Raw genomic sequence first — 24,078 nt, forward strand, 5'->3', positions numbered from 1 at the left:
GTGAGTTGCCATAAGAATGTAGCCTAGTATGCAATGTAGGAAATAGAAATGTATTCATTAAAAATATCATTATTGAGATAATCAAGGTAAAATCAGATATATGGTATCCACGTGGAAAGCCTATCACATGAGGCTCAAGAAACACGTCATAAAACAACATCACGCCGATGATCAATGAGCAAGTTCCCCGTAGATCCACCCGAGTTTATTCGTAGATTCGTGTTAATCCATGCGTCATTGTTATGTATTATTGAGCATTAAGTTGTTGAGTCAGCCGATCCAATGCATGTTTGACATATGACAGATGCCAGTACATGCAAGTTATGACTGTCTCGGTCTGTGGTTTTATGTCCTTGTCGTCCCCTTTAGACGCTCTCTGGAGCAGTCACTTCGGAGACGGCCGGTTGCTGCTGCTCATGGTTGTGGTGGTTGCGGCGCGAATTGGCGACGTCCATGAAGGCGTACACGTTGGTGAAAGCGAACAGAGCCCTAGTTTTCAATGTTAGACCTTCCTAGTTTAGACAGTTACAGCGCTTTTTGATGCTTGACTTACCACTCAACGGCGGCAATGACAATAGTCGCCTGGAGGGCGTGGCAGCTGGCATAGTTGCAGACGTCGGGCTTGGGAATCATAGCTGCCATGGCGATCCAGCCACTGAGCCACAGGGCCATGGTCACAAACTCCATGGCCGGAATCACGAATTCATGAGAGAAGCGCGGCAACCAGAGAGGGGCGAGACCCAGGTAGGGCACAGCGACGACGATAGTCCAGCAGCCATTGAACAGCATGAAATAGATGACATTCGAGAACGACCATTCATCGTACAGGGAGGCAATGACTATGGCGAGATTGTCAGTAGGAGTCACTCTTTCACGTGTCAATCGCATCTGGTGGGCACTAACTGTATGCAGTCAAGCCAATAATAGCAAAGGCAAAGAGAGCCTGAATCAGGCGGACAGGATAGACCCAGCGCAACATGATGGGTGTGTAGATGTGACAATTGCTGATTTCAAGACTCGGGTATATCGTTAATCGATTGCGTGAAAAGAGACTTCGTGTCTTGATCGCGATTAAGATTGTAAGTCGAATTGTGATGGGGAAAAGAATCAGATCCACTTCAGCCTCGCCGGGTGTCCACTGGGTTATATACTGGGAAGAGCAGATCCAGAACTTTCGAGCTAGCATAAAATTGAGAAAATTCTAATCCAGACTTATCCCAAACCGAGGCGTTCCTGACCGTGGCGAGACGTCATGGGGTCGGTGTATGCCTCGGAGTCGGCGAGACCCTGCAGGGCAAGCACTAACTAAGTCCAGTAGCCCGAGTAGTTAGTAGTTCAAGAGTTGCGAGTTTGGGCGTCCGGGAACAACCCGATCACGGTGGGACACAGAATCCCCGCAGGGGGCTTTTACTGGAAAAAGCTTTAGGACAATAAACTATGGAAAGTGTGGTCGTTAGTTCCTGGTACTTTTGGTAAGAACCACACCTCGGCACGCCGATATTAGGCTCGGCGGTTAGGTTCGTGCCTTTTTCCCCAGATTTCGACCATCTAAAGACTGCAGAAGGCCACTTATCTCACGACTTATTGGCGAAGAGTAAAGTAACACCTATCCAGAAATTGAAGAGTACTCAATTGCTCATGACTGAATTTTGAGGGTACTTTGGCGCAGCATCGTATTAGCAAATCTCTGCCGAGTCTATGACGCTGTATTTGTCGATCTCACATGAAAAGGAACCGAGGCAGCCCCGAAGAGGATGGACAACGGGCGATCTCTGCATCGGATCCCCCGATTCTCATAAGACAAAAGTAAATTTTCAAAAAGGAAAAAGCTTTTACGCTCATCAATGCCTTATTCTGATAAGGTCGGCACTATATCCGCCAACTATGCATGCTATACTTTGTGACTATAATGGCTAGCCATATTAGTTCATTGAAGGATGGCCTCATCTTCCCGACTCTTACCATGCCACGAGACTAAACCTTCCGGTTTACTACGAGTCTCAAGAGCAGAACCTGATCCTAATATGCACCATGAAGTAATATCCACCTTCTAGATCTCAGATCATTCTATCGGATGAGACTATCATGATTTCAAAATGAATTGACACAAAAATCATGTATGGCGTGGAGATTGGAGCACCTATATACATAATCATACATCTCTACCTAGACCTCTCCCGATTATTTTACACGTGCCAATGATCGGCCTAAGTACATGGAGTACCTACATACATAGTAGTACATCCTCCATACTGTACTCCATACTTAATTCTCTCTTGACAGCAAGGCCCGTACGGCATCCATAACCCCGATCGACTTTTCATCCGCCGGCTCAATAGCTGACCGAGCCGCATCGGGCTCCTGTGAAGAAGAAGCAGACGGCCTCTGTCCAGCCTCCTTGGCCGCCGCCTCAATAGCCGCATGTCGCTCTCGCCACTCACGGTCCTCCTTGTCACGGATTTCCAGTTCCCGGAGCCATGCATCGCGCTTCTCCTGTGCCTTGCGCTCTTCCACTGCTTGCTCGAATTCCCGGCGCTGCTTGCGCTCGGTCTTGAAGTACATTCCTCCGGCGACGAGGGCAACTAGTGTGAAGGCTTGGGCGTAGATACGGGCGCGGAACATGCGATTCATTTCGGCGGAGTCACCGGCCCGCATGGATCGGTAGGCTCGGTAGAGGGCGTAACATGTTGCGGCACATCCTGTAGTAATGGGAAGGAGAAGTTAGTATGCTAAGATAGGAACACTATAGATGTGTCTAGCGCAAGAACTTACCGAGTGGAATCAAGGGCTCTTCCTTCAGACGTCTAGTGAATTTCTGGGCGCCAGTCTCCTCCTTGAATTGACTGTTGTAAAAGGACGTGTTAGCGCACAAGCTCTCTCGGTCACAAATACCCTCCCATTTAGCTCTCATTGCATCTCGAGCGATTGTAGGCATGTTTTGACATACGGATTGTCCTCAAAGGACGAGGGAACAGGCTCGCGGTTCATGATGTGAGGGGGTCGTGGAGCTCTCGTGAGCTGAGCGGTCGCCGTGTAGGTCGGTCGCGATCGGAGTACTCGGCTGGGGCTGGTTTCGAAGGACGTAATGGTATAGAGGCACTGGATGGAGTAGACACTTCAACTGTCAAAGCCGTCGAGTTTCTCCAGTGTAGGTTTAAAGTTGGGGTTGATGATCGTGGTATGCAAGGGTTGCTTGGTCGAGCATGACGTCGCAAGTTCGCCAAGAAGTTTTTTATCATGCAAGCAGATGGGCAGCAAATTTAGACAATACGACTCGCCGCATGTTTGCTTTGTTTAGTTTTATCACCCTAATCGGGCACAACTTAATCGATGGGAGATATAGTGCAATTCATTATGCTATATTCATTCGTCCATCAATTTGGTACAAAGTAGTCAATTCGAATTTAGTCTACTACAGTACTCTGCTAGGCAGTTGGCTACAACAAAAGCACGCAATCCGGATTCACCGCCATTAGCTTTTGTAAGATATCAAAATCGCATTTTCTACTGCTCGTTCTACATCTTACCACATTATCTTTCCAGAAATTAAAGTGAAAGTAATGGTTTTTATTGTATACAGATGAACCAGGTCTTACCAGCTATACACTCGTGTATTTAAATTCAGCTTCTGCTTAATTAAAGGAGTTCCGATGTTAATCCAAAGTGGATGACATAAGTCTCGGGCTCCGATTACGGTCCCGCCTCCGCAGGAAAAAAGAGTCAGAGGGGCAAGAATAATTTAAGAATTTCCCCCCATTGGCCTTTGTATTCTCTTCCCAAGCCATTGACTTTTTTTAGTTTCACCTTTCCCGGTGAATTTGGATCTCTCAGAATCACGATGTCTGAAGAGCACATCACAAACGGGACAACGTCACCCGTCACTCCCAAGATGAGTGGCTTGGCTTTGACCGAATATACCGCCGCTCCCACCCCCCCTCCGAGCGCGCTGAGCGTATCCCCGGACTGCCTCCCAACTGGGGCATTCCCAGTGCTTTCCTACTTCCCAATGGGTACCCTGATGTAAGAAACAGCTCGAAGTCTTCAAGTTCAATTGACTATTATCTAACCAGCTCCCACGCTGTTCTAGTATCTCCGATTGATCCTAACATCACGAGTGTACGATGTTATCGACGAGAGCCCTCTTCACCATGCCGTCAACCTCAGCAACCGGCTCGAGAGCCGAGTCCTCCTCAAGCGAGAGGACTTGCTTCCGGTCTTTAGCTTCAAGCTTCGTGGCGCTTACAACAAGATGGCTCATCTGAACCCCGAGCAGCGGTGGAAGGGTGTCATTGCTTGTTCTGCGGGCAACCACGCACAGGGTGTCGCCTATTCTGCTCGCAAGCTGAGAATCCCCGCAACCATCGTTATGCCCTCCGGTACCCCCGCCATCAAGCACCTGAACGTTGCCCGCCTGGGAGGGAGCGTGGTTCTCCATGGAAACGACTTCGATGCCGCCAAGGACGAGGCCCACCGGTTAGAGAAGCAGCATGGACTGACCAACATCCCGCCGTTCGATGACCCGTACGTCATTGCTGGTCAAGGAACTATCGGTATGGAGCTTTTGCGCCAGGCGAACTTGGATAAGCTGGAGGCAGTGTTCTGCGGTGTGGGCGGTGGCGGTCTGATTGCCGGTATTGGTGTCTACCTCAAGCGTATCGCACCTCAGGTCAAGATCATTGGTGTCGAGGCTCACGACGCCAATGCTATGGCCCAGTCATTGGATGAGGGTGAACGTGTCTTCCTGAAGGAAGTCGGTCTCTTCGCGGATGGTGCTGCCGTGAAGTCTGTTGGAGAGGAGACCTGGCGGGTCGCCCGGGAGGTCATTGATGAGATTATCCAGGTGTCGACGGATGAGATCTGCGCTGCCATTAAGGATGTCTTTGAGGATACCCGTTCCGTCATCGAGCCCGCTGGCGCGCTCAGTCTGGCTGGTCTGAAGAAGTACATCGCCAAGAACCCCAACCCCGACACCGGTCGTGAGCTCATCGCCATTACCTCTGGTGCGAACATGGACTTTGACCGCCTCCGCTTTGTTGCGGAGCGTGCTGCTCTGGGCGAGAAGAAGGAGGCTCTGCTTAGCGTCAAGATCCCCGAGAAGCCTGGTGCATTCGCCAAGCTTGTCGAAGTCATCCTGCCCCACGCCGTGACTGCCTTCAGCTACCGCTATGCTCATGACGACTCGGCTGATGTTCTCATGGGAATCTCTCTGTCTGCACAGACCGGCCGTGACGACCTCGCCAAGATCTTGGAGGAGCTGGAGAGAGCCGGCATGTCCACTCGGGACCTGAGCGACGACGAGCTCGCGAAACGCCACGTGCGTTTCATGGTCGGTGGCCGCTCCCAGGTCGCCGACGAGCGTCTGTTCATGTTCGAGTTCCCCGAGCGACCCGGTGCGCTGGCCAAGTTCTTGACCACCCTCCGCCCCAACCAGAACATCTCCCTGTTCCACTACCGCAACTATGGCGGCGACGTGGGCAAGGTTCTTGCGGCAATCCAATGCCCTCCTGCTGAGAAGGACGATCTCGAGTCCTTCCTTAAGGATCTGGGCTATCCGTTCAGCGAGCACACCGATTCGCCTACCTACCAGACCTTCCTTCGTCCTTGAAGAGCTTGTTTTTGTTGCATATGCCCCATGTCCATAGTGCAGATATCCAGATGGGATTTTTCGGTTGATGATGCATGTTGTTTCTTTGTTCTAATTTAGCGGTTTAAAGTGCAACTCTTGTCTGATGTGCTTTCATTCCCCCAATTTCGGCGTTTGGTCTCAAGTTCAGAATAGACTACTGGGAAATCGTTTACATGCTTTTTGTACATCAATATAATTCATATTTTCAATCCTTCGTTGAGCTGTTTGAATTAAAAGCTCTAAGTCAAAAGAACTGCATTTCCGAAGTCAATACTCGCGAGTTGTCTGTACGTACTTCACGGACCCACCTACTCCTACAATGCGGGCTCGGCGACTCGGCAATACAGAACCTCCGGGGCAACAATCTTCCCATCACGAGAACCCGCGGAGCACAGCGTCAACGACGACCCTGTATCTCAGTCGCTTGATCCGGAACCCAAGATCACCGAGGCACTGCGCCTCATTACCGTTACCCCCTTCAAGCTCGATATAACCGCAATTATGTTCTCGCTCCGCAGCGTCCTCGGCGCGCCCAGCGCCCTCCGCCAGCTCCTCCCCTCCGTGTCTCGCCGATCAATTCCTGGCGCTCTGTCTCTTCGTCCTTTTTCGCATATGATCCGGAACAGCTTGACGAGACTGCGGGCTACTTCTTCAGGGACGGGTAGTGCGGCTGCTGTCACCGTTGGGGCTACCCGGCAGATTGAGCAAGTTCGCGGCATGAAGACCCGCTCTTCGGTCAAGCGGTTGTGTGATGGGTGCAAGGTATGATTTTTCCCGATACAGTTACGGCTGTTGGCTATTATTTGGGCGATATTGGGGTTTGAATATAAATACTGACTCTGTGCTCTAGCCTGTCCGTCGAAAGAACCGTGTGTATATTATCTGGTAAGTCCAGGACTATGATTACTGTTTAAGTTAGACCAGAAAGTACAGTTGTGCTAATTCGACTGTTACTTTCCAGCTCGAAGAACCCCAAGCACAAGCAACGGCAAGGAAAATAGAGTGGAAACCAACAACTCTCCTCTCTGCTTTTTGTTTCGACGGCATGCATGATTTTGATACCTCCGATCCCGGCCTGATTTGCTCGATACAACACATGATATCTAGAAAGGTCTCGCTATGATAGACATTTTGTTGGGTGTCTTTCTACTCTGGTGGTGTATGATCTGCCTGATCAGGCCGGAGACATGGAATTTCGTCTCGACTCTTCAATTGGTGGCATACACCCTGCATACTTGTTTCCAGCCCATAAGTTCTTTGGGATATCGCGGCGCTTGGGTCTTTACACTTGTACATTAGCTTTCCGACTAGAATTGCTGGTCTTCTATGTTTCAATCAACTCGATCAATTTCTATACAAATTTGGCATAACCCCCATCATTGAGATCTACTAAAAGACATGAATGGTACATGACTTGTCTCAACACCGTTATGCTCAATGTAAAATAGCCAAAGCAATAAACCATTACGTGTCGAGCATCTACATCATTTAATGGTCACTCGTAATTCGCCGTCCCCGGGAAGCCGATCATCACGTGATCTGTTCCTGGCTTCCCCGAACTTTTTTTTCCGCAATAACAAGCGCGGATTCAACTCGACTTGATTCGACCAATCTTGGTGTAGATTGATCGTCGTGATGAGGAATCCTTCTTTTGCACGGTTGTCCTACCGTGCGGTGTCTGGCTTGACCAGCGCTACTCGTTTCCAGTCCCAGAACTTCTTGCGTTTGCGATGCGCATCCACGGCCGCTTTGCGGCCCTCCGGAGTCGCGCCGGCTTATCAGTCGGTCATGAGGCAATGGGAGCAGCGCCGCAATGCTTCTGCTAGTGCTTCTGCAGTGTGAGTTTTGATTATACAATGAATTATTTCTTGTCAAATGCTAATTTCTTGGGGATGTAGCCTCGAGGCCGCCGCCGCTAGCCCGGAGAGTCTGTCGCAGGCCGCCATTATCGACAACCTCGATCCTATTGAGGCTGCCCGCCTGGACAAAGTTCGGAACATTGGTATTGCGGTATATTTCACCACGGAGGTTGCATACCTTCTATCGTGCAAGTGCTAACGGGTTTTGCATTGCAATAGGCCCATATCGACAGTGGTAAGACCACCTGTACCGAACGAGTCCTCTTCTACACCGGTCGAATCAAGGCTATCCACGAGGTCCGCGGACGCGATGCTGTCGGTGCCAAGATGGACTCCATGGATTTGGAACGTGAGAAGGGCATCACCATTCAATCTGCTGCCACCTTCTGTGACTGGGTCAAGAAGGATAAGGAGGGCGTTGACCAGAAGTACCACATTAACTTGATTGACACCCCCGGTCACATTGATTTCACCATCGAGGTCGAGAGAGCGCTGCGCGTTCTGGACGGTGCCGTTATGATCCTGTGTGCTGTGTCCGGTGTCCAGTCCCAAACCATCACCGTCGACCGTCAAATGCGCCGTTACAACGTCCCCCGTATCTCGTTCGTCAACAAGATGGATCGTATGGGCGCCAACCCGTTCAAGGCCATTGACCAGATCAACACTAAGCTGAAGATACCCGCCGCTGCCGTTCAGGTTCCCATTGGTGCCGAGGACGAGTTCGAGGGTGTTGTCGATCTGATCCGCATGAAGGCTCTCTACAACAAGGGCGAGAGCGGTGAGGAGATTTTCGAGACCGATGTGATTCCCGAGCACCTCAAAGAGGTTTGCGAGGAGAGGAGGGCTATGCTTATCGAGACTCTTGCCGACGTGGACGACGAGATGGCTGAGATCTTCCTTGACGAGGCTGTCCCTACGGAAGACCAACTGCGCGCTGCTATTCGCCGCGCCACCATTGGCCTAAAGTTCACTCCCGTCTTCATGGGTTCGGCCCTGGCCAACAAGTCTGTTCAGCCCATGCTGGACGGTGTCGTTGACTTCCTCCCCAACCCGTCTGAGGTTGAGAACCTTGCTCTTGACCAGAAGCGCAATGAGGCCTCCGTTAAGCTTGTCCCTTACAACTCCCTTCCCTTCGTCGGCTTGGCCTTCAAGCTGGAGGAGAGCAACTTCGGACAGTTGACCTATATTCGCGTGTACCAGGGTACCCTTCGCAAGGGTTCCAACGTGTTCAACGCCCGCAACAACAAGAAGGTCAAGGTTCCCCGTATTGTGCGCATGCACTCCAACGAGATGGAGGAAGTCAGCGAAATCGGCGCTGGTGAAATCTGCGCCGTGTTCGGTGTTGAATGTGCCTCCGGTGATACCTTCACGGACGGACAGCTTGGTTACAGCATGTCTTCCATGTTCGTTCCCGAGCCTGTCATCTCGCTTTCCATCAAGCCTAAGCAGACCAAGGATGCGGCCAACTTCTCCAAGGCCATGGCTCGTTTCCAGCGTGAGGATCCTACCTTCCGTGTGACTTACGACAGCGAGAGCGAGCAGACCATCATCTCTGGCATGGGTGAGCTTCACCTTGACATTTACGTTGAGCGTATGCGCCGTGAGTACCGCGTCGACTGTGAGACCGGTCAGCCCCAGGTCGCCTACCGTGAGACCATCGGCAGACGTGTCGACTTCGACCACTTGCTCAAGAAGCAGACTGGTGGTGCTGGTGACTACGCCCGTGTTATGGGCTGGATGGAGCCTACCGGTGTTCTCGAGGACAACAAGTTCGAGCAGCAGATTGTCGGTGGCAGTATTTCCGAGAAGTTCTTGTACGCTTGTGAAAAGGGTTTCAACCTGTCTTGCGAGAAGGGTCCTCTTATCGGCCACAAGGTTCTCGGTACCTCCATGGTCATTAACGATGGTGCCACTCACATGACCGATTCGTCCGAAATGGCATTCAAGAACGCTACCCAGCAGGCCTTCCGCAAGGCTTTCGTGGAGAGTAACCCCGCCGTCCTGGAGCCCTTGATGAAGACTGTGGTTACTGCCCCGTCTGAGTTCCAGGGTGACGTTATTGCCCTGCTGAACAAGCGTGGCGCCACCATCAACGACACTGAGACTGGCGTCGATGAGTTCACTATCTATGCCGACTGCAGTTTGAACGGCATGTTCGGCTTCAGCTCCAACCTGCGCGCTGCCACTCAGGGCAAGGGTGAATACACCATGGAGTTCAGCCACTACGAGAAGGCTCCCCCACAGGTCCAGTACGTCTTTACCTAATCCCAAGATCTTGACATAACGTTCACATGCTAACAATCTCTCCCCTCCTATAGGAAGGAGCTCATTGCTAAGTACCAGAAGGCCCAGGCCGACCGGAACAAGAAATAAGCTTGCTCAATGGTCCGGCCCTACCTGCAATCCCCAACCTGGCCCTCCTCCCTTCACCCTTTGTAAAATTACCGCCATATTCCTCATATTCGACTTCCTCGGCCCAGGCGGGATCTGGGCTTGCGCAAACCACCTTTCTTATAAATGACAAGACCATGTTTACGGTGCTGCTGTGGTTGACTCAAGGCGCTCTTCTACTTTCCTGCGTCATGGCATTATATCATCTTGCGTCTTTTCTTTTGCCGGGACATGTACTTTAAAAAATTTGGGATATTACTTTCTACTCTCCTGTCTGAACAATACATCTGAAGAATAAATAGAGCCTTGTACCATCAAACACTTCCAAGCATCTCTTCTCATATCCGTAAGATTTTTTCGGCTATCAATGTAAATTTCTAATTTGTTTTTGTTATCAATATCATGAAAAGAACTTCTATTACATACCTGTTAAACGTATCGTCTCCACGCTGAATTCAGTCATCACCTCTCAAGGAGTCAACTAAATGAGACCTAGAACGTCGTGATCCTGTTAAATATCCATCTCTGGAAAGCTCATTCCCAGAGAGGACATCCCCCCTCATCACGAACATCATAATATTGCAATATATCATTACAAATAGTAACATACGCCTCACACCGATCAACCATTTTCGTAAGATGACAACCGAGATGATCCTAACGCCGATAAAGCATGTTCACAGGAGACTCACCGATTTGCTTCATACTAACCCCAGATTGTGCCCAGTGCACCAAAAGTCTATGCATTTCGACTTCGTGCTTGAGGTCCCCGTCGATGTGGTTCTGCCAGAGTGCGGAACGCTTCGCTCGGCGCTTGCGGGTGGTTTCGTCGATGATGACGTCGACTTCGATGTACTTGCCTTGATCGGTGGGGGTGCTGTTGAACCAGATTGCGTTTTCAAGGTTATCACTTTTGCTGTGGTGTTTGTTAGAGTTGGATTTTGAGGGGTTAGTCATGGTGTTGGGTGGATCGACTGGTTGGTTAGTTGAACGAGGAGAATGCACTGTGAATGGGAGAGGATATGGTCTTTGTCAGTAATACCTTGCGGTACAGAGGACTTTTCTGCTCGAAGAAATGGAATCTGGATGTTGAGGAGGGTTGCAGGAGGGTACTTATGCTTGATCGCGGGAGAGATGCTTGCAATGGTTTGATGGTACGAGGATCTACAGGAGGAAGAAGGCCACTTAAGTAGAACCGGGGCATGGCAAAGAAAGAGGAAACGAAAGGACAATGATAAGGTCAAGGTCTCAGAGAATCTCTTTTATGCTTTATGCCTTCTCAAATGCGCTTCGTGGAATCGTTTGAATGGTATTGTATTAGTTGAATGGCATTGTGTTTTCAACGACTGCCAAGGATGGTCAATGGTTTCGACAAAGGCAATGTTCTCTGTTTCAAGTTAGTGCTTATTTTAGGCTCGCTATTCTTTGTTGCAGGGATGGACCCTGCTTTGAAGCATACCCGCATACACTACTGGTCACATCTCGTTGCAAGTACCACGAAGACAAAAGGCAAGGGTGGGTACATTAGACCAAGACCTTTAGGTTCAATATTGACCATGTTGTCCTTGATTAAGGGGGTTTCTGGAGGACTGGAGAAATAATTCTGATTGCTACCATTCAGCATCATGTAGACCATAGTATGTACTTGATAATGCTAAGGTTCCAGATAGATGTAAGTATATGACAGAAAGGTTCATTAAGACGTGTATGTTGACATCCATAAAAAGCACGATAAAGCCAGAAACACCGAGATAAAGGGTATATGCGCGCTATGAGCGTAAGGACAAAGCCACGGGCCAATAATTAAAGAAGTAGTAAGAGATGAATCGAGGTGGTAACAAGTCTTTCGTCGTGTTGTATTCCCAAGGCCCCATAGTATCGGACTAGAGCCAGAGAATCCATCTCGCACCGGAGAGGGCTCCACGGAAGACACCACGGACAAGCTTAAAGGCCATGACAATAAGCCACACCCACCAAAGCATGCCGACAAGAGCCCATTCCAGGATAACGAAACCTGCACGTCGGACCCAACGCAGTCGTCGACGACGCTTTCGAACACCTCTGTCGAGAGCATCACTGAGAGATTTCACGGCGAGCGTACTGGTGGTATTAAGTTGGACACATAGGTCCTCGGCACTATCGGCAGTGGCTCGAACGCGGGGTGTGAGCGTCTGGTTGACCAGGATTTCCAGATCCTTTAGCTGTGAGCGGAGAGGAGATGATGTAGCAGTAGAGAAATGATGCATCGATTGTTGAAATGAATACTGGGTCATTTCAAACCGGCGCAGGAAATTCTGGGCAGCGGTATCAAATTCACTAATCCGAGCGACTCGGGAGACGGAGGAATTGTTGCCCATGGAGTTTGTGAGCCAGTGAGGTGGATCCCTCGAGCTATGGGCTCGGCGGGTAATTTCCCGAGCTTTGATGCCGGATGATAGAAGGAGAGTACGAGTACGCTCGATTTCGGTCTTGCCGGGAACGCCAGAGTCGTTCAATGAGTGAAGACTGCGTCCTGAAATGCTCCAGGCCCGACTAGCACCCGACATGGCACCAGGCCGTTTATCGGGAGGCCCTGGTGATGCTCGAGCTCTAGCGAGTCCGGTCACAGGGGGTTGAGTAAGGCTGAAAGGTATAGCAGGGTCTTTGATCGCATGTGATCCTTTCATGCGACCACGGGCCGATTGCAGAGCTGGACCAAAGTCGAGCGTTTTACTACGAGACAGGGCAATTCGTTTCGGCCCTTCGCGCTCATCAAGTCGCCGAGATGCGACTGAGCGCTCACGAGGACTGCTGACATCAACAGCATCGCTCGACGCTCCACTCTTATCATCTTGTCGTAGCGGGGACGTGAAAGTTGGCAATGTGGGTTTAAAGGCTCTTGATGATGTGATTTTTTCGGTTTCCCGACGAATGAGACGACCAGGCTCGTCTGTGAGAGTGGGGAGACGTCGTAGTAGACCTTTGGGCCCAGAGCGTTTGTCTGTTCTCTTCTCATCTTCGTCGGAATCGCTATCTTCCGAAGCAACCGTAGTCGCAGATGATGATTTGCGGGAATCAGGAATTGAATCCTTCTTCAGAATCAAATCACCAACCTTAGAGACCTCATTACCAACAATCTCCGCAATTCGGCCGGGGCCTTTGAAGATTCCTCGAAGCCTGGACTCTGGCAAATGCTGTCCCTTTCGCCCTCTATAGCCATCCATGCGGCTCTCGGAAACTCCTTGGTCATCGAAATAAGATGAAGATACAGTATCCGGAAGAGGGCTGGGTTGAAGCTTAGACGGTCGCTCAGAACGCTCCTGAGATGGCGAAGAAGGTTGGGATTCAGCCGCATCCAAACTCTCGTCTTCTTGCTCACGGGTGTCTCGATAGCCTTGCTTGCTTTTGCTTCGCTCGTGACGAGAGACGATCTTGTGACGAAGTCCCTTCTTGGCTGGTGAGGGAGACCGACTTGAGGGCGGAGACAACTTAACCGCGATGCTAGGGAAATAGCCCGCGTGAGCAGGAGAGTTGGGTGCGGTGCTATCCATTGCCTCCAATGACATTCTCGGATTCAATTTATCATCCAAACTGCCAGTGGATGAAAAGGAAGCTTGTCGGCCGACTTGACTCTTGGTACTGAGTGGTGGAAGTTTGGACGTTTCAGTTCTTCTTGTGTCTTTGATACCAGCAGCGGGAGACTTGGAGCGAGATGTTTGCGATTTGGGGACATTGGAAGCTTCCTTCTGCGTCTGGGCCTCGGACTCCTTTCGCGAATGTCCCCAAGCCCGAGGGCTTCTGTCTGAAGACTTCCGCCGCTCTGGGCTGGAATTACTAGATACACTCCCAGCACGCATTTTGACCTTGTCCCACCGTGAGCGCTTTCGCGAGCTAGAAGCACTGGGACTTCGTGTGCTGTGGGAATGGCTCTGGAACCTGTGTTTGTGCCGACCTCGACCAACACTTTTGAACTCGGGTTCCAGAGCCGGCCGAGCGCTGGACAAAGAGGTGTTCCGCGACGGAAGCTCCTCTTGGTTAAGGTATGCCATCTCAACCGACAAACGTGGTATCTGCTGAGCGCACTCCACACTGCTGTCCATCAAGACCAGCTCTGTAGGGTCTGGATAGAGTTTATTGCCATCCCTATCGACGATCTTAGCCCGATTAGAAGTGTCCTCGAGCCACGCAACGTCAGCTAGGAGCTCTGCTGGAGAGCTCGTCCAGTCAAGACGTGGGCGTGTTGTTTTGATACTATTAGTACGACTGACACGTCGCAGACTAACAGGAGGCGAGACGGACACCTCGAAGTCCTGTGCATCCCCATGAGAAGCATGATGTTGGCCTTGCTGGAAAGATGGAAGCTTGAATATTTGCATCTCGTCATATGTCGTGTCGCTGTAACGTTTCTGGATAGCGTTGACCCAGTCATGAACCCTGTCGACGTCATGCCAGCCTGCAGCTTCTGGGTCAATTGGGCATTTCTCTCGGTATCTAATCTTTCGGTTGCGAATCATCTGAAGCGGGTTATAGCCCCGACTTGTTGATGCGACGGGAGGTGGGACATCCGAGGAATCAGAATCGTCGGCGATTTGGGGTTTTCGCAGTGGAGGCAACGAGGGAAGCAGTCGTAAGTACTCCTGGAAGAGCTCAAAATGACGACGAGCTCGATCTGCACGGGCGAGGGTCCTTTCGGAAAACTCGTAAAACCGGTTGTCGTTCGCAACAGTAGATGGCAGAAGATCCACCACCGGGGACTTTGCGGTTATTTGCGAACCTTCCAGGGATGCATCGGCCGGGATCTGAGTATAATCACGGTCTGAAGAGTCGCGCTGTACATGCTTCCCCGTGGAACTCGGTGGGAGAAGTTCCAGGGGTGCAGCCGCCGGTTGCGACACCGAGAGAGGTCTCCGCGCGTGGGGACCAGGGGCGAGCCCAGAGGCTGTTCTCCTCCGAGACTCATTCAAATTGAGAGCCAGATTCACAATCTGAAGAGAGTCCATGTCCATACCAGGCGCAGCAGCCTGGCTCTTGCCATGTGTTCCAGAGGCCGTCCGGGACGGGGTTTTAGTTTGTTGGTCGTCATGGGGTGGCGTCGGGGCTTGTTCAGCGGCCGTTGCAGTTGACTCGGAAGTCGTTCGAGCTGTTTCGGATGTCGCATCCTTATGACGACTCCATGGAAAGCGCGATCTTTTCTTAGGTACCACGATATCACCGTCGGGGACACTGCGTTTCTCTATTGATGGCTCCGAAGGGCGAGACCGATGCGACCCGATCCTCAGGCTTGACGAGCGCGGCAAAGAGTCTAGGAGAAAACCACTCGAGCTCTGTGTCCTGCGCTGACCTGGTGTCCTTCGCTCACCATCACGAGAGCTGCTCCCCAGTGTGCTACCCTCGAGCTCCCCGCTCGCTCGGCCGTCGCTCGTGGAGCCAGCTGGTCGCCGGAAGGAGCCACCCTCTGATCGCCGTGGAAGCGAAGGACTGTCCTGCAACGCATCTTGGGTACTTCCATCGGTATGAGGCATTGAACTTCGCTCGCCCGGGGTATTGCGTTGTTGCGACATCGATTAGCCGATGGAAGGGCACGCGCGTCAGACAGACCGATTATCTAAGCATATCTAACTATACCCTGGAGGTACCTATGTACCTACCCGTTCGTTCGTATATATGACGGTGCTTGGAGCTCACGCAACATTTCTCTATCACGCTCCTTCCCCAGATGACTTTCTCCTCCATCCTCTAATCTTCACGTCCACGCATCTCCTACTTTTGTCCCTTACAATCGTTATGCCGGCTATTTCCTTGACCCCCTCGTCCGTCTCGTCGAGGACTGTGGTGTCTGCGGACCAGTTCAAGATACAGCCTCAGTTTGAAGAGGCTATTTTTCAGACTCTTCGCGAAGTTCAAGGCTTTCACGAGCTTGTTGTTACGGACCTACCTCAAGGGTGGGAGGGTTTTCTCTGGGAAGTCGAAGAGTCTCTTCCCCTCATCAGAAAAACCCACGACCCAACAAGCCGTACTTTGCGACTTAAGATCATGCCAACTTATACCCACAATTGCGTCGCTGAATGGATTTCATCCTCGATCTCTAGAGCTTCTGCGACAGGATTTCTAAACCTAGCGGAGCTAGATCTTCTCCTTCTCCAATCGGGCACATGTGAGTATAGCTGACGACTCTTATCGTACCCTTGCTTATAATACGACTACAGTACTTTCTTTTGTCAATGGTTCATATCGCGGTCTCCGAAAAGAGCCCGATGCGCTTATCCATACCCCATCCCAGCCTTTTCCAACCCTTGTCGCGGAAGTAGGATGGGCTGAGTCTTACGAAGACCTCTTGGATGACATGAATAAGTTGCTTGTTGGCGGTAATGGAGCTATCAAGATCGTCCTTCTTGTGAAATGGACAAGGCATTCAAACAATTCGGTCACCGGAGTTCTCGAACTCTACCGGAATGACCGACAAGGGATTCCGCAACTCAGACAGACTGAGGTGATTTTCCCACAGCCAGCCGGCAACCCTCCCCAACCTTTGGACATTCAAAGATGCGACCTCTACCCTGCCCGCCCTCCTAGGAATCCCAACGAGCATTTTCCTCTACTCGTAAACCGCTTACGCTACCATGCTCAGATCAGCCTTACTAGACAGGGATACGTGCCTGCTTAGCGGACAACTATTGTGATATTACTAATAGTCCATATCGCGGTCTCCGAAAAGAGCCCGATGCGCTTATCCATATCCCATCTGTCACACACCAAGCTTGCTTAACTTAGTCGTTTTGCTTATTCAGCACATTAGGATAACTAACTTAGCTAGTTCCTCCCATTCGGGAGAGGAATCAACTTCATTATTCACCCTAACTTGGCTTGTACCACCATCCCAGCCTTTTCCAACCCTTGTCGCGGAAGTAGGATGGGCTGAGTCTTACGAAGACCTCTTGGATGACATGAACAAGTTGTTTGTTGGCGGTAATGGGGCTATCAAGATCGTCCTTCTAATGAAGTGGACAAAGCATTCAAACAATTCGGTCACCGGAGTTCTCGAGCTCCACCGAAATGACCGACAAGGAATCCCGCAACTCAGACAGACTAAGGTTATTGGTACAGTTCCTGTAGACATGAACGATATACAGGATAAATTGGAATCAAGAACGCTCATTTTACTCAACCCGCAAGCACTGGAGGCGAGCCTCAGTCTCAATAACCTATTAGAGATAAGAGGTTAGCAATTAATTCTCCTAAAATTCAAGAAAATAAAACGATGGGAGATGTAGCTTACCTCGAGAGCCTGCTTGACCTCAAGAACGCGGCGAACATCGCCCAGCCAATCCTTGCTCAGGATCTTGGCCCAACCCTGGAGGGTGTTCATCTCACGGGCAGCAGCATCAAGGTTGCCCTCCTCGAGCAGGTTCTCGGTGCGGAGGAGAATGCTCTCAACGTCGTCTCCGTCGGCAAGACCATCCTTCTTGAACATGACCTTGCTCAAAACCAGGCTAGCAGCGTGGCTGGCAATACCAGCATCCTCGGGCAGGAGGCTGGCCTTGCGGACCTCACCTGCAACACGACGGAAGCGCTCGATGATCTGAGTGGGGGAAGGAATACCACGCTGGTAAGCAGTGGGATTGATGGAAGCGATGGCAGCATCAACAACAGGGTCGTCAGCGGCCAACTCCTTGACGGCAACCAGCTCGCGGACGAACGGGCGAGAGGTCTCCGAGCGCTCAACAACGGAACGCACGGCGTCGACGGCAACCTGGAGCTGCTGGGTCTTGAGGTTGGTGTCAATGACGTTGCTCCAGCCAGTAGTCAAACTCTCAAGCTCGGAGATGTTAGCGGTAAGCTCGTTCAGCTTGCTGAGACGACCCTCGCGCTCACGCTCGACCAGATCCTTGACCTCGTGAATATATTTGCGGTTCAGCTCAATGGCCTGCTCAACAAGCTCGTTCTGCAAGCGCTGCTCGGCAAGGGCCTGGGCACGCTGAAGCTCGACCTTGATCTTGTCCTGATAAGCCAGGGCGAGCTTCTCACGCTCAGCCTCGAACTCCTCGCGGAACTGGGCGACCTCGGCATTGCGCATATCCTCGAAACGACGGATCAGCTCACGGGCAGACTCATCAAACGTAGCGTGTGCCTTGTTGATTTCTTCTTGAGCAGCCTGCTTAGCCTCATCCCGCAGTGCCGTGATCGTCTCACCAATCTTGAGAAGCTCCTCCTTAGCCTTGGCGACAGGAGCAGAGTACTTGCTGGAGTTCTCATCGGCGCTAATCACGGTGACAATGTCGTTGAAGGTCTTAACCAACTGCTGCACCACGGGCTCGTCGCCATCCTTGGTCTGCAGCAGCTCAATGGTACTAGCAGCAACGGCGGGCTGGCGAGGCGCATCAAGAGACACGGGCTTCTGCTCCTCCTCCTTTGCAGCGGGCTTCTCTTCCTTCTTAGCCGACTTGGCCGCCTTGTCCTCCTTGGCCTTGATAACAGGGGCGTTGCGGTCCTCGGGCTTGGCGGCCTCGGTCTTCGTCTGCGCATCGTGGACCTTGGCGCTGTTGTGAGGGCCGCTCTTGGAGACGTCGCTGGCGGGCTCCTCCTTAGCGACCGTCCAAGAAAGGCCGCTGTTGCTAGGAATTGTGACCGGCTTGCCCTCTTCGCGAGGAGTGACCTGGATACGGTTCGAGTGTCTCGAAGCATTGGGGAATCGGCGATAGAAGTCGCGCTCCTCGAAGTACAGGACACACTCCTCACCGTATGGGACGTACTCGGTGAAGAAATCATGGAAGTTGTCGGACTTCAGAGCCATGAAAACGCCGCCGCCATAAGCGAAGCCGGAAGTCAGGATCAGGTAGAGCAGGAATCGGCGGAAACGACCAGTCTTGGGAGGCGCAGCTTTGGGGATTTCAGCTTCTAGAAACAGGTCAGTGTACAGGCGATTTTAAACATTGGCGTCATCGAGGTGGCTAGTGGTACCTTGCTCCGTAGGCTTTGTCGGGATTTGTGGAGGGACGACCGATTGAGAGGAAGGAGTAGCAGGAGTGGGAGCATCGGTGGGTGGCAGCTTGGAATCAGCGAAGAATCGCTGGATTCAAATGACTGTTAGTGGTATATTTGGTGGCACATGAGCAGGGGAATAGGTTCTCGTACCTGAGCCGGGAGCCGGCTCCTGGCACCGGCTTTAGACAGCCATTGTGACGGAATCCGTTGGCGGGCAGGAGACGACAGCAGCTGCCGACCCGGAGCAATTGAAGAGCGCAGCATGACGAGCTGCACAATCGCCAAGGGAGTGGGGAGGGATGCGATAACCTGGATGAGTAGGAAAACTGGAAGTCGATGTTCAGTCGCGATCCGCTCCGACAATCCTGCGGGCGGTCAGCCTGTTGCACCCATCAATCCCGCACGCACTCTGGAGACAGGTACTCCGGGGACTTTGACAATAGAACACTTAACGTGCATTTAGATTATTAGTTTTCTAGACAGAGTATATATCTAGCTAAGTGGAATATGCGGGACTTATCATTAGTATAGCTTAATCAATTCCTGAACGGATGCATGAATTCTTAGTTCTCAAGAAAGTGCCGCATACTTCCTTCGGCTGCCAGGAATATATTCATCAGGGCATCCAATCGTTCCAGATACAGAACCGGACAAATCGGACTAGCAGTGAAAAACAGAGCATATTGCCAGCATTCTCATGCGACATGGATAAGAACTCAACCAAAAGTAGATCAGGAACGAGGTTTGTAGTGTATCGAGCTTTGAATAACGAGAACACGGATTGAACAGGGCCTCTTTCAAGCACCGTGGAAGAACTCACACCTACAGTATCAAAATAGAACTGCTGGGCAAGGCTATTATTCCCAATTAGTGATTAACTACGTTGCAGAGCAAGAAAAGCTTCCATAAATAGGTACAGTCTGAAGACAATGTATTATCTGGGCATAACATACTAAGAAGGGGTCTGGGAACGAGGACGAAGACAACGGGAAATAGTAACATGAAGAACTCAGCCCAATAGACAAAGGAGAAGAGCAGATGCAGGACGCCGGGTGAAGAGGTACCAGAAGTACAAGGAAACAGAAGCAGGGGGAGGTAATTCCTGCCTCAGAATGTCTAAAGCCAACTTCCAGATGTATCCGTGGATGAAGTAGAAGTTCATCTATCGGCGCCAGACCCGGCGGAGTCATCCGGAAAGGGGAGCAAGCAAAAGATCAAATAACCACGAGGCGACCGAGAAGGGTAGGAGGACAAGGAACTGAGAGTCTACCTCTCATGTCGAAGTAAGGTGGTGAGGGGGTGAAGCCATAATGTAAGTAGATTCGATACCGCGATCGTGAGTTGGAACGGGACGGTTGTCGGCACCGGGGACAGGCAGTAGGGAGTCGCAAAAGCTAGTTGCGGAGGAAGATATCGCTATTAAGGGCTTTAACAGTTGCAGGCACCAGCACCTTGAGTACCGGGGGCCTCGGGTCGCAGGTCAACTCCGGGTCGTGGGGCTGTCCGTAGGTTCCGGGGGCCGGCCTGGTCGAGTGGCAGCTTCTTCGCGATGGCCGTGAACAGCTCCCGCACATTCGTCGAGGACTTGGCTGAGGTTTCGAAAAAGAGAAGGCCAGCCTCACGAGCGTAGGCCTCGGCATCGGCGGTCTGGATGGCACGCTTATCGGGGCTTTCGGTGACAAGATCCAGCTTGTTGCCGGCCAGGGCGATCACAATGTTCTCATTCGCTTGGCGCTGAAGTTCCTTCACCCAGGACTTGGCCTTATCCAACGATGACTGTAGACACGGACGAACAGAGGCGATGGTCAGCAAAAAACGATCCAAACGGGTTGAACAGGGCGAACATACGGCTTGGGTGATGTCATAGACCACGACAGCACAGTTGGCGTTTCGATAGTACATCGGAGCCAACGACTTGTATCTCTCCTGACCAGCAGTATCCCAAATTTCAAACTTGACCGTGGTGCTCTCGTCGAGGGAGATGGTCTGTGTCAAAAAGGCGGCGCCGATTGTCGACTCCCGATAATCATCGAATTGGTCCTGATCCGGCGAGTCAGCTACATTTCCTTCCAGCACTACCTGTCTACAACCAGACAACAAAAGCTAGTAGAGGGAAGGATGTTCGCTGTCGACTCACCTTAACGAATCTCAACACGAGCGAACTCTGGAAGATAACATAATTGTTAGCGCCTGATAGCGAAAGCTAGGAAATGTCAGCGGGACGCCGAACCTTTCCGACTGCGGATTCTCCTACAGAAAGAAGACAATATATGTTAGCACTCATCCGTCAGACTTCCGAATCGTCCATGGTGATCGCCTACCAAGCAACACAAGCTTGAACTGGGCGAATTTCGCCCCGGGACGGGCGCCTGCTGCAGGTCGGGAGGCCATGGCCAGTGGTCAGGGGGTGAAGCGAGAGGTCGGAGAAAGGCGGTATGAAGGAAAAAGATGTCTCAAAGCAGTCGACTAGGTCGGGTGCAATATGCGATCGAAGGCCCTACTCTCTCTCGGGTCTCGTCGTTCGTCGTGGATGGAGAAGAGAAGAGTTAAGGCAGCCTACGGAGTGGATGACGGCAGGTCCAGCCACATGAGCAGCGGGGCGGTGTGGCGGTACGCTACATTACAGGCGGCCTTAACTACTGTAGTTGGGGCGGTATGGGCGGACTACACAGGCATTACTATGGAATACTGAGGCCTGGTAAGGGGGACTGATTCCCCCCAATAGTTTGACCAGGTGGCCCGCGCCTGCCCCCGTGCCGCACTTTTTGGTGTTGTCCTCCAATAACGCCGCGGCTGATCATGTGTTCCTGATTATTGTTCTCCCTCTACGGAGCTTAGTCTTCCCCACCACCTCTTCCCTGCTACTACAAGCCATTTATTCAAATCCGAGACTACTAACCCTCCGTCTCATTTGTTTCGGCTGCCCGCCATGGCGCCTCAGATTCTCCCTTTTAGGGATGTCAATTTACATGCTTCGCCCTCCCACTATGCGTTTACCTCGCCTTCATCGCCCCAGGCACCAACGCTGGTGGTAGACCGGCCGACGGGCGACCTTCGTCTGAACGATGGCCCTTTATCGGGTGCTAAGCGTATCTCCAGCATTGCAGGAATTCTGGGAATCGTTAAGCTGAAGCTAGGTAATTGGCGATCGCAATGGAATCGGGATAGGGGCTGCGCTAACCTCTGCGAATAGACAAGTACATTATTGTCATTACCAAAGCCCAGCCCATGGGACGTCTGCGCGGCCACATGGTGTACAAAGTTGCCTCCACCGAGTTCCTCCCGATGCGCGAGCGCCCGCTCCACGATAAAGATGAGGATACCTATCTGGCCCTGATCAAAGACCTGCTTCGCACTGGCCCCATGTACTTCTCCTACTCCCTGGACCTCACCAACAGTTTCCAGCGGCAATCACAGAGCCCGTCCGATATTCCTATGTGGAAGCGCGCCGACGACCGTTTCTTTTGGAACCGGTTCATTCAGTCTGATCTGATCGATTTCAGCCTGGGAGAGAATAACACAAATGGCATTCGTTACGGACCTCAGCCGGGCGCTGATCCCTACATCCTTCCAGTGATGTTTGGCATGATGCGCATCACCCCGGCTAAAGTCAAGGGAACTTCCTTCACATTTGCTCTCGTTACACGTCGATCCCGACACCGCGCGGGCACGAGATACTTCTCGCGTGGCATTGACGAGCAAGGCCATGTGTCAAACTATAACGAAACCGAGCAGATTGTGATCTTGAATGACTCCACTGGAGGGTTGTCGGGCTATGCGCCAGGTCAATCGATGACGAACGGCAAGACGGGCCAAGATCTCCAAGTGTACTCCTTTGTCCAGACCCGAGGCAGTGTTCCAGTCTTCTGGGCTGAGGTCAATGACCTCAAATACACACCCAAGCTGCAGGTTCGTGGTGTCGAAACTGCCGTCGAAGCTGCGCGCAAGCATTTCTCAGAGCAGATTCGTCTCTACGGAGAGAATTATATGGTGAACCTAGTGAATCAGAAGGGCCGCGAGGAGCGCGTGAAGAATGCCTATGAGCAGCTGGTTCGCATTCTCATCTCTTCTTCTACGGAGACGAGAGAAGCCGATGATAAGACATCGGAAAAGATTCACACTCTTGAACCAGGACTGAAGCAAAAAGAGTTGGATCGTCTGCATTACGTTTATTTCGACTTCCATAACGAGACCAAGGGCCTGAAATGGCACCGTGCTGAGCTGCTGATGGGTCGCCTTAATGATGGCTTGACCCAGGGTGGCTACTTCCGTGGCGTTGAGAGCCCCGGCGCATCTAGCGGCCAGCTAGATATTCGGTCGACACAGACAAGCGTGGTACGAACCAATTGTATGGACTGCCTCGATCGAACCAACGTTGTCCAGAGCATGCTCGGTCGCTGGGCGGTGACTCGCCAGCTCATGGATGCTGGTGTGCTGCGCCCCGGCGAGAATGCCAACGATGACCGAGAATTTGAGGATCTGTTCCGGAACATCTGGGCGGACAATGCCGATGTTGTTTCCAAATCCTATTCTGGTACGGGTGCCCTGAAGACTGACTTCACACGAACCGGCAAGCGTACTCGGGCTGGCGCTCTCCAGGATTTGAACAACTCCATTACACGTTATGTACGCAACAACTTTATGGACGGTCCTCGACAGGATGGGTTTGATGTGTTTTTGGGCACCTATCTCCCCTCAGACACATCCTTTGCCAACATTCAGCTGTTTATGGATCGACGACCACTCATAATCCAGGCAATTCCGTATATCTTCGCGGCCAGCTTGTTCATGGTTTTGATCGCCACTTTCTCGAGGCGATTGCCTGACGCAGCAGTCTGGCCGCTTCGGCTTTTCATGATCTTCTGGATCGTCATCGGCGCCTATTCCTTCCGGTTTATTCATGGACATGGCATGCTCTATGTATGTGACATCTTCCCCCACAGACATGAATTACTTGACTAACTAAATCTCAGGTGAACTGGCCGAAATTGAACACGCCCGTTGCTGGCGCCGAGGGATACCAAGATGCTATCGTAAAAGCTCGCTCTGACCCCATCATCGGTCAATGGCTTCCTTCCAGACGACACCAGCGCGGCATCAGCAACGCTCGTCTTGTCTTCCTCGAGGAGGGCAAAACCAGGATCGAGTAATTCCACTCGGTCATTCAACACAGCATGGCGTGATCTCTCACTTCAATCCCCTGTCCATCCCTGTACACTTCACGGCTTGTATGATTTACCA

The 24,078-nt window shown here is 51.7% G+C and overlaps 11 protein-coding genes across 11 annotated transcripts; 5 read left to right on the forward strand and 6 right to left on the reverse strand.

Annotated features, from left to right (window-relative positions):
• Positions 1–84: 84 nt before the first annotated feature.
• On the reverse strand, positions 85–1,217 carry N7473_007915 (MARVEL domain-containing protein). The gene is made up of 3 exons (XM_057153855.1): positions 904–1,217; positions 554–839; positions 85–489 (listed from the first exon to the last, which is right to left on the reverse strand). Exons 1-3 carry the CDS (start codon positions 1,184–1,186, stop codon positions 366–368), a joined length of 693 nt encoding a protein of 230 aa, XP_057008193.1. The 5' UTR covers positions 1,187–1,217; the 3' UTR covers positions 85–365.
• Positions 1,218–2,265: 1,048 nt separating this feature from the next.
• rcf1 (respiratory supercomplex assembly factor RCF1) lies at positions 2,266–2,988 on the reverse strand (the record flags this gene model as incomplete). The annotated part of the gene is made up of 3 exons (XM_057153856.1): positions 2,266–2,699; positions 2,773–2,843; positions 2,948–2,988. 3 exons carry the CDS (start codon positions 2,986–2,988, stop codon positions 2,266–2,268), a joined length of 546 nt encoding a protein of 181 aa, XP_057008194.1.
• Positions 2,989–3,580: 592 nt separating this feature from the next.
• N7473_007917 (threonine dehydratase, biosynthetic) lies at positions 3,581–5,605 on the forward strand (the record flags this gene model as incomplete). The annotated part of the gene is made up of 3 exons (XM_057153857.1): positions 3,581–3,609; positions 3,849–4,020; positions 4,088–5,605. 3 exons carry the CDS (start codon positions 3,581–3,583, stop codon positions 5,603–5,605), a joined length of 1,719 nt encoding a protein of 572 aa, XP_057008195.1.
• A 401-nt stretch (positions 5,606–6,006) lies between these two features.
• On the forward strand, positions 6,007–7,030 carry N7473_007918 (50S ribosomal protein L36). The gene is made up of 3 exons (XM_057153858.1): positions 6,007–6,388; positions 6,477–6,511; positions 6,588–7,030. The coding sequence occupies exons 1-3, from the start codon at positions 6,128–6,130 to the stop codon at positions 6,625–6,627; spliced, it is 336 nt and encodes a 111-aa protein (XP_057008196.1). The 5' UTR covers positions 6,007–6,127; the 3' UTR covers positions 6,628–7,030.
• Positions 7,031–7,226: 196 nt separating this feature from the next.
• Positions 7,227–10,180, forward strand: N7473_007919 (elongation factor G). Its single transcript, XM_057153859.1, has 4 exons — positions 7,227–7,464; positions 7,525–7,636; positions 7,705–9,734; positions 9,804–10,180. Exons 1-4 carry the CDS (start codon positions 7,262–7,264, stop codon positions 9,856–9,858), a joined length of 2,400 nt encoding a protein of 799 aa, XP_057008197.1. The 5' UTR covers positions 7,227–7,261; the 3' UTR covers positions 9,859–10,180.
• Positions 10,181–10,533: 353 nt separating this feature from the next.
• Positions 10,534–10,833, reverse strand: N7473_007920 (uncharacterized protein; the record flags this gene model as incomplete). Its single annotated transcript, XM_057153860.1, has 1 exon — positions 10,534–10,833. One exon carries the CDS (start codon positions 10,831–10,833, stop codon positions 10,534–10,536), a length of 300 nt encoding a protein of 99 aa, XP_057008198.1.
• Positions 10,834–11,759: 926 nt separating this feature from the next.
• N7473_007921 (uncharacterized protein) lies at positions 11,760–15,416 on the reverse strand (the record flags this gene model as incomplete). The annotated part of the gene is made up of 1 exon (XM_057153861.1): positions 11,760–15,416. One exon carries the CDS (start codon positions 15,414–15,416, stop codon positions 11,760–11,762), a length of 3,657 nt encoding a protein of 1,218 aa, XP_057008199.1.
• Positions 15,417–15,639: 223 nt separating this feature from the next.
• On the forward strand, positions 15,640–16,519 carry N7473_007922 (uncharacterized protein; the record flags this gene model as incomplete). Its single annotated transcript, XM_057153862.1, has 2 exons — positions 15,640–16,009; positions 16,062–16,519. 2 exons carry the CDS (start codon positions 15,640–15,642, stop codon positions 16,517–16,519), a joined length of 828 nt encoding a protein of 275 aa, XP_057008200.1.
• A 493-nt stretch (positions 16,520–17,012) lies between these two features.
• Positions 17,013–19,101, reverse strand: N7473_007923 (MICOS complex subunit MIC60; the record flags this gene model as incomplete). The annotated part of the gene is made up of 4 exons (XM_057153863.1): positions 17,013–17,057; positions 17,132–18,750; positions 18,814–18,922; positions 18,988–19,101. The coding sequence occupies 4 exons, from the start codon at positions 19,099–19,101 to the stop codon at positions 17,013–17,015; spliced, it is 1,887 nt and encodes a 628-aa protein (XP_057008201.1).
• A 1,164-nt stretch (positions 19,102–20,265) lies between these two features.
• Positions 20,266–21,228, reverse strand: N7473_007924 (Rab family GTPase; the record flags this gene model as incomplete). Its single annotated transcript, XM_057153864.1, has 5 exons — positions 20,266–20,613; positions 20,686–20,877; positions 20,975–21,001; positions 21,068–21,087; positions 21,159–21,228. 5 exons carry the CDS (start codon positions 21,226–21,228, stop codon positions 20,266–20,268), a joined length of 657 nt encoding a protein of 218 aa, XP_057008202.1.
• A 538-nt stretch (positions 21,229–21,766) lies between these two features.
• Positions 21,767–23,987, forward strand: N7473_007925 (putative phosphoinositide phosphatase (Sac1); the record flags this gene model as incomplete). Its single annotated transcript, XM_057153865.1, has 3 exons — positions 21,767–21,974; positions 22,031–23,757; positions 23,811–23,987. 3 exons carry the CDS (start codon positions 21,767–21,769, stop codon positions 23,985–23,987), a joined length of 2,112 nt encoding a protein of 703 aa, XP_057008203.1.
• Positions 23,988–24,078: the final 91 nt, after the last annotated feature.

The sequence above is a fragment of the Penicillium subrubescens genome, assembly GCF_028828155.1.
Source record: "Penicillium subrubescens strain IBT 31985 chromosome Unknown utg000005l_segment0_segment0, whole genome shotgun sequence".
Taxonomy (NCBI): Eukaryota; Fungi; Ascomycota; class Eurotiomycetes; order Eurotiales; family Aspergillaceae; genus Penicillium; species Penicillium subrubescens.

Bases quoted from the DNA above. Each gene is read 5' to 3' on its own strand.
- N7473_007915 (XM_057153855.1), bottom strand. From the start codon at position 1,186: ATGCTAGCTCGAAAGTTCTGGATCTGCTCTTCCCAGTATATAACCCAG. The intron at 840-903 runs GTTAGTGCCCAC...ATCTCGCCATAG, and splicing joins TATTGGCTTGACTGCATACA to TCATTGCCTCCCTGTACGAT. The intron at 490-553 runs GTAAGTCAAGCA...ATTGAAAACTAG, and splicing joins GTCATTGCCGCCGTTGAGTG to GGCTCTGTTCGCTTTCACCA.
- N7473_007918 (XM_057153858.1), top strand. From the start codon at position 6,128: ATGTTCTCGCTCCGCAGCGTCCTCGGCGCGCCCAGCGCCCTCCGCCAG. The intron at 6,389-6,476 runs GTATGATTTTTC...TCTGTGCTCTAG, and splicing joins GGTTGTGTGATGGGTGCAAG to CCTGTCCGTCGAAAGAACCG. The intron at 6,512-6,587 runs GTAAGTCCAGGA...GTTACTTTCCAG, and splicing joins AACCGTGTGTATATTATCTG to CTCGAAGAACCCCAAGCACA.
- N7473_007919 (XM_057153859.1), top strand. From the start codon at position 7,262: ATGAGGAATCCTTCTTTTGCACGGTTGTCCTACCGTGCGGTGTCTGGC. The intron at 7,465-7,524 runs GTGAGTTTTGAT...TTGGGGATGTAG, and splicing joins TCTGCTAGTGCTTCTGCAGT to CCTCGAGGCCGCCGCCGCTA. The intron at 7,637-7,704 runs GTATATTTCACC...GCATTGCAATAG, and splicing joins TTCGGAACATTGGTATTGCG to GCCCATATCGACAGTGGTAA.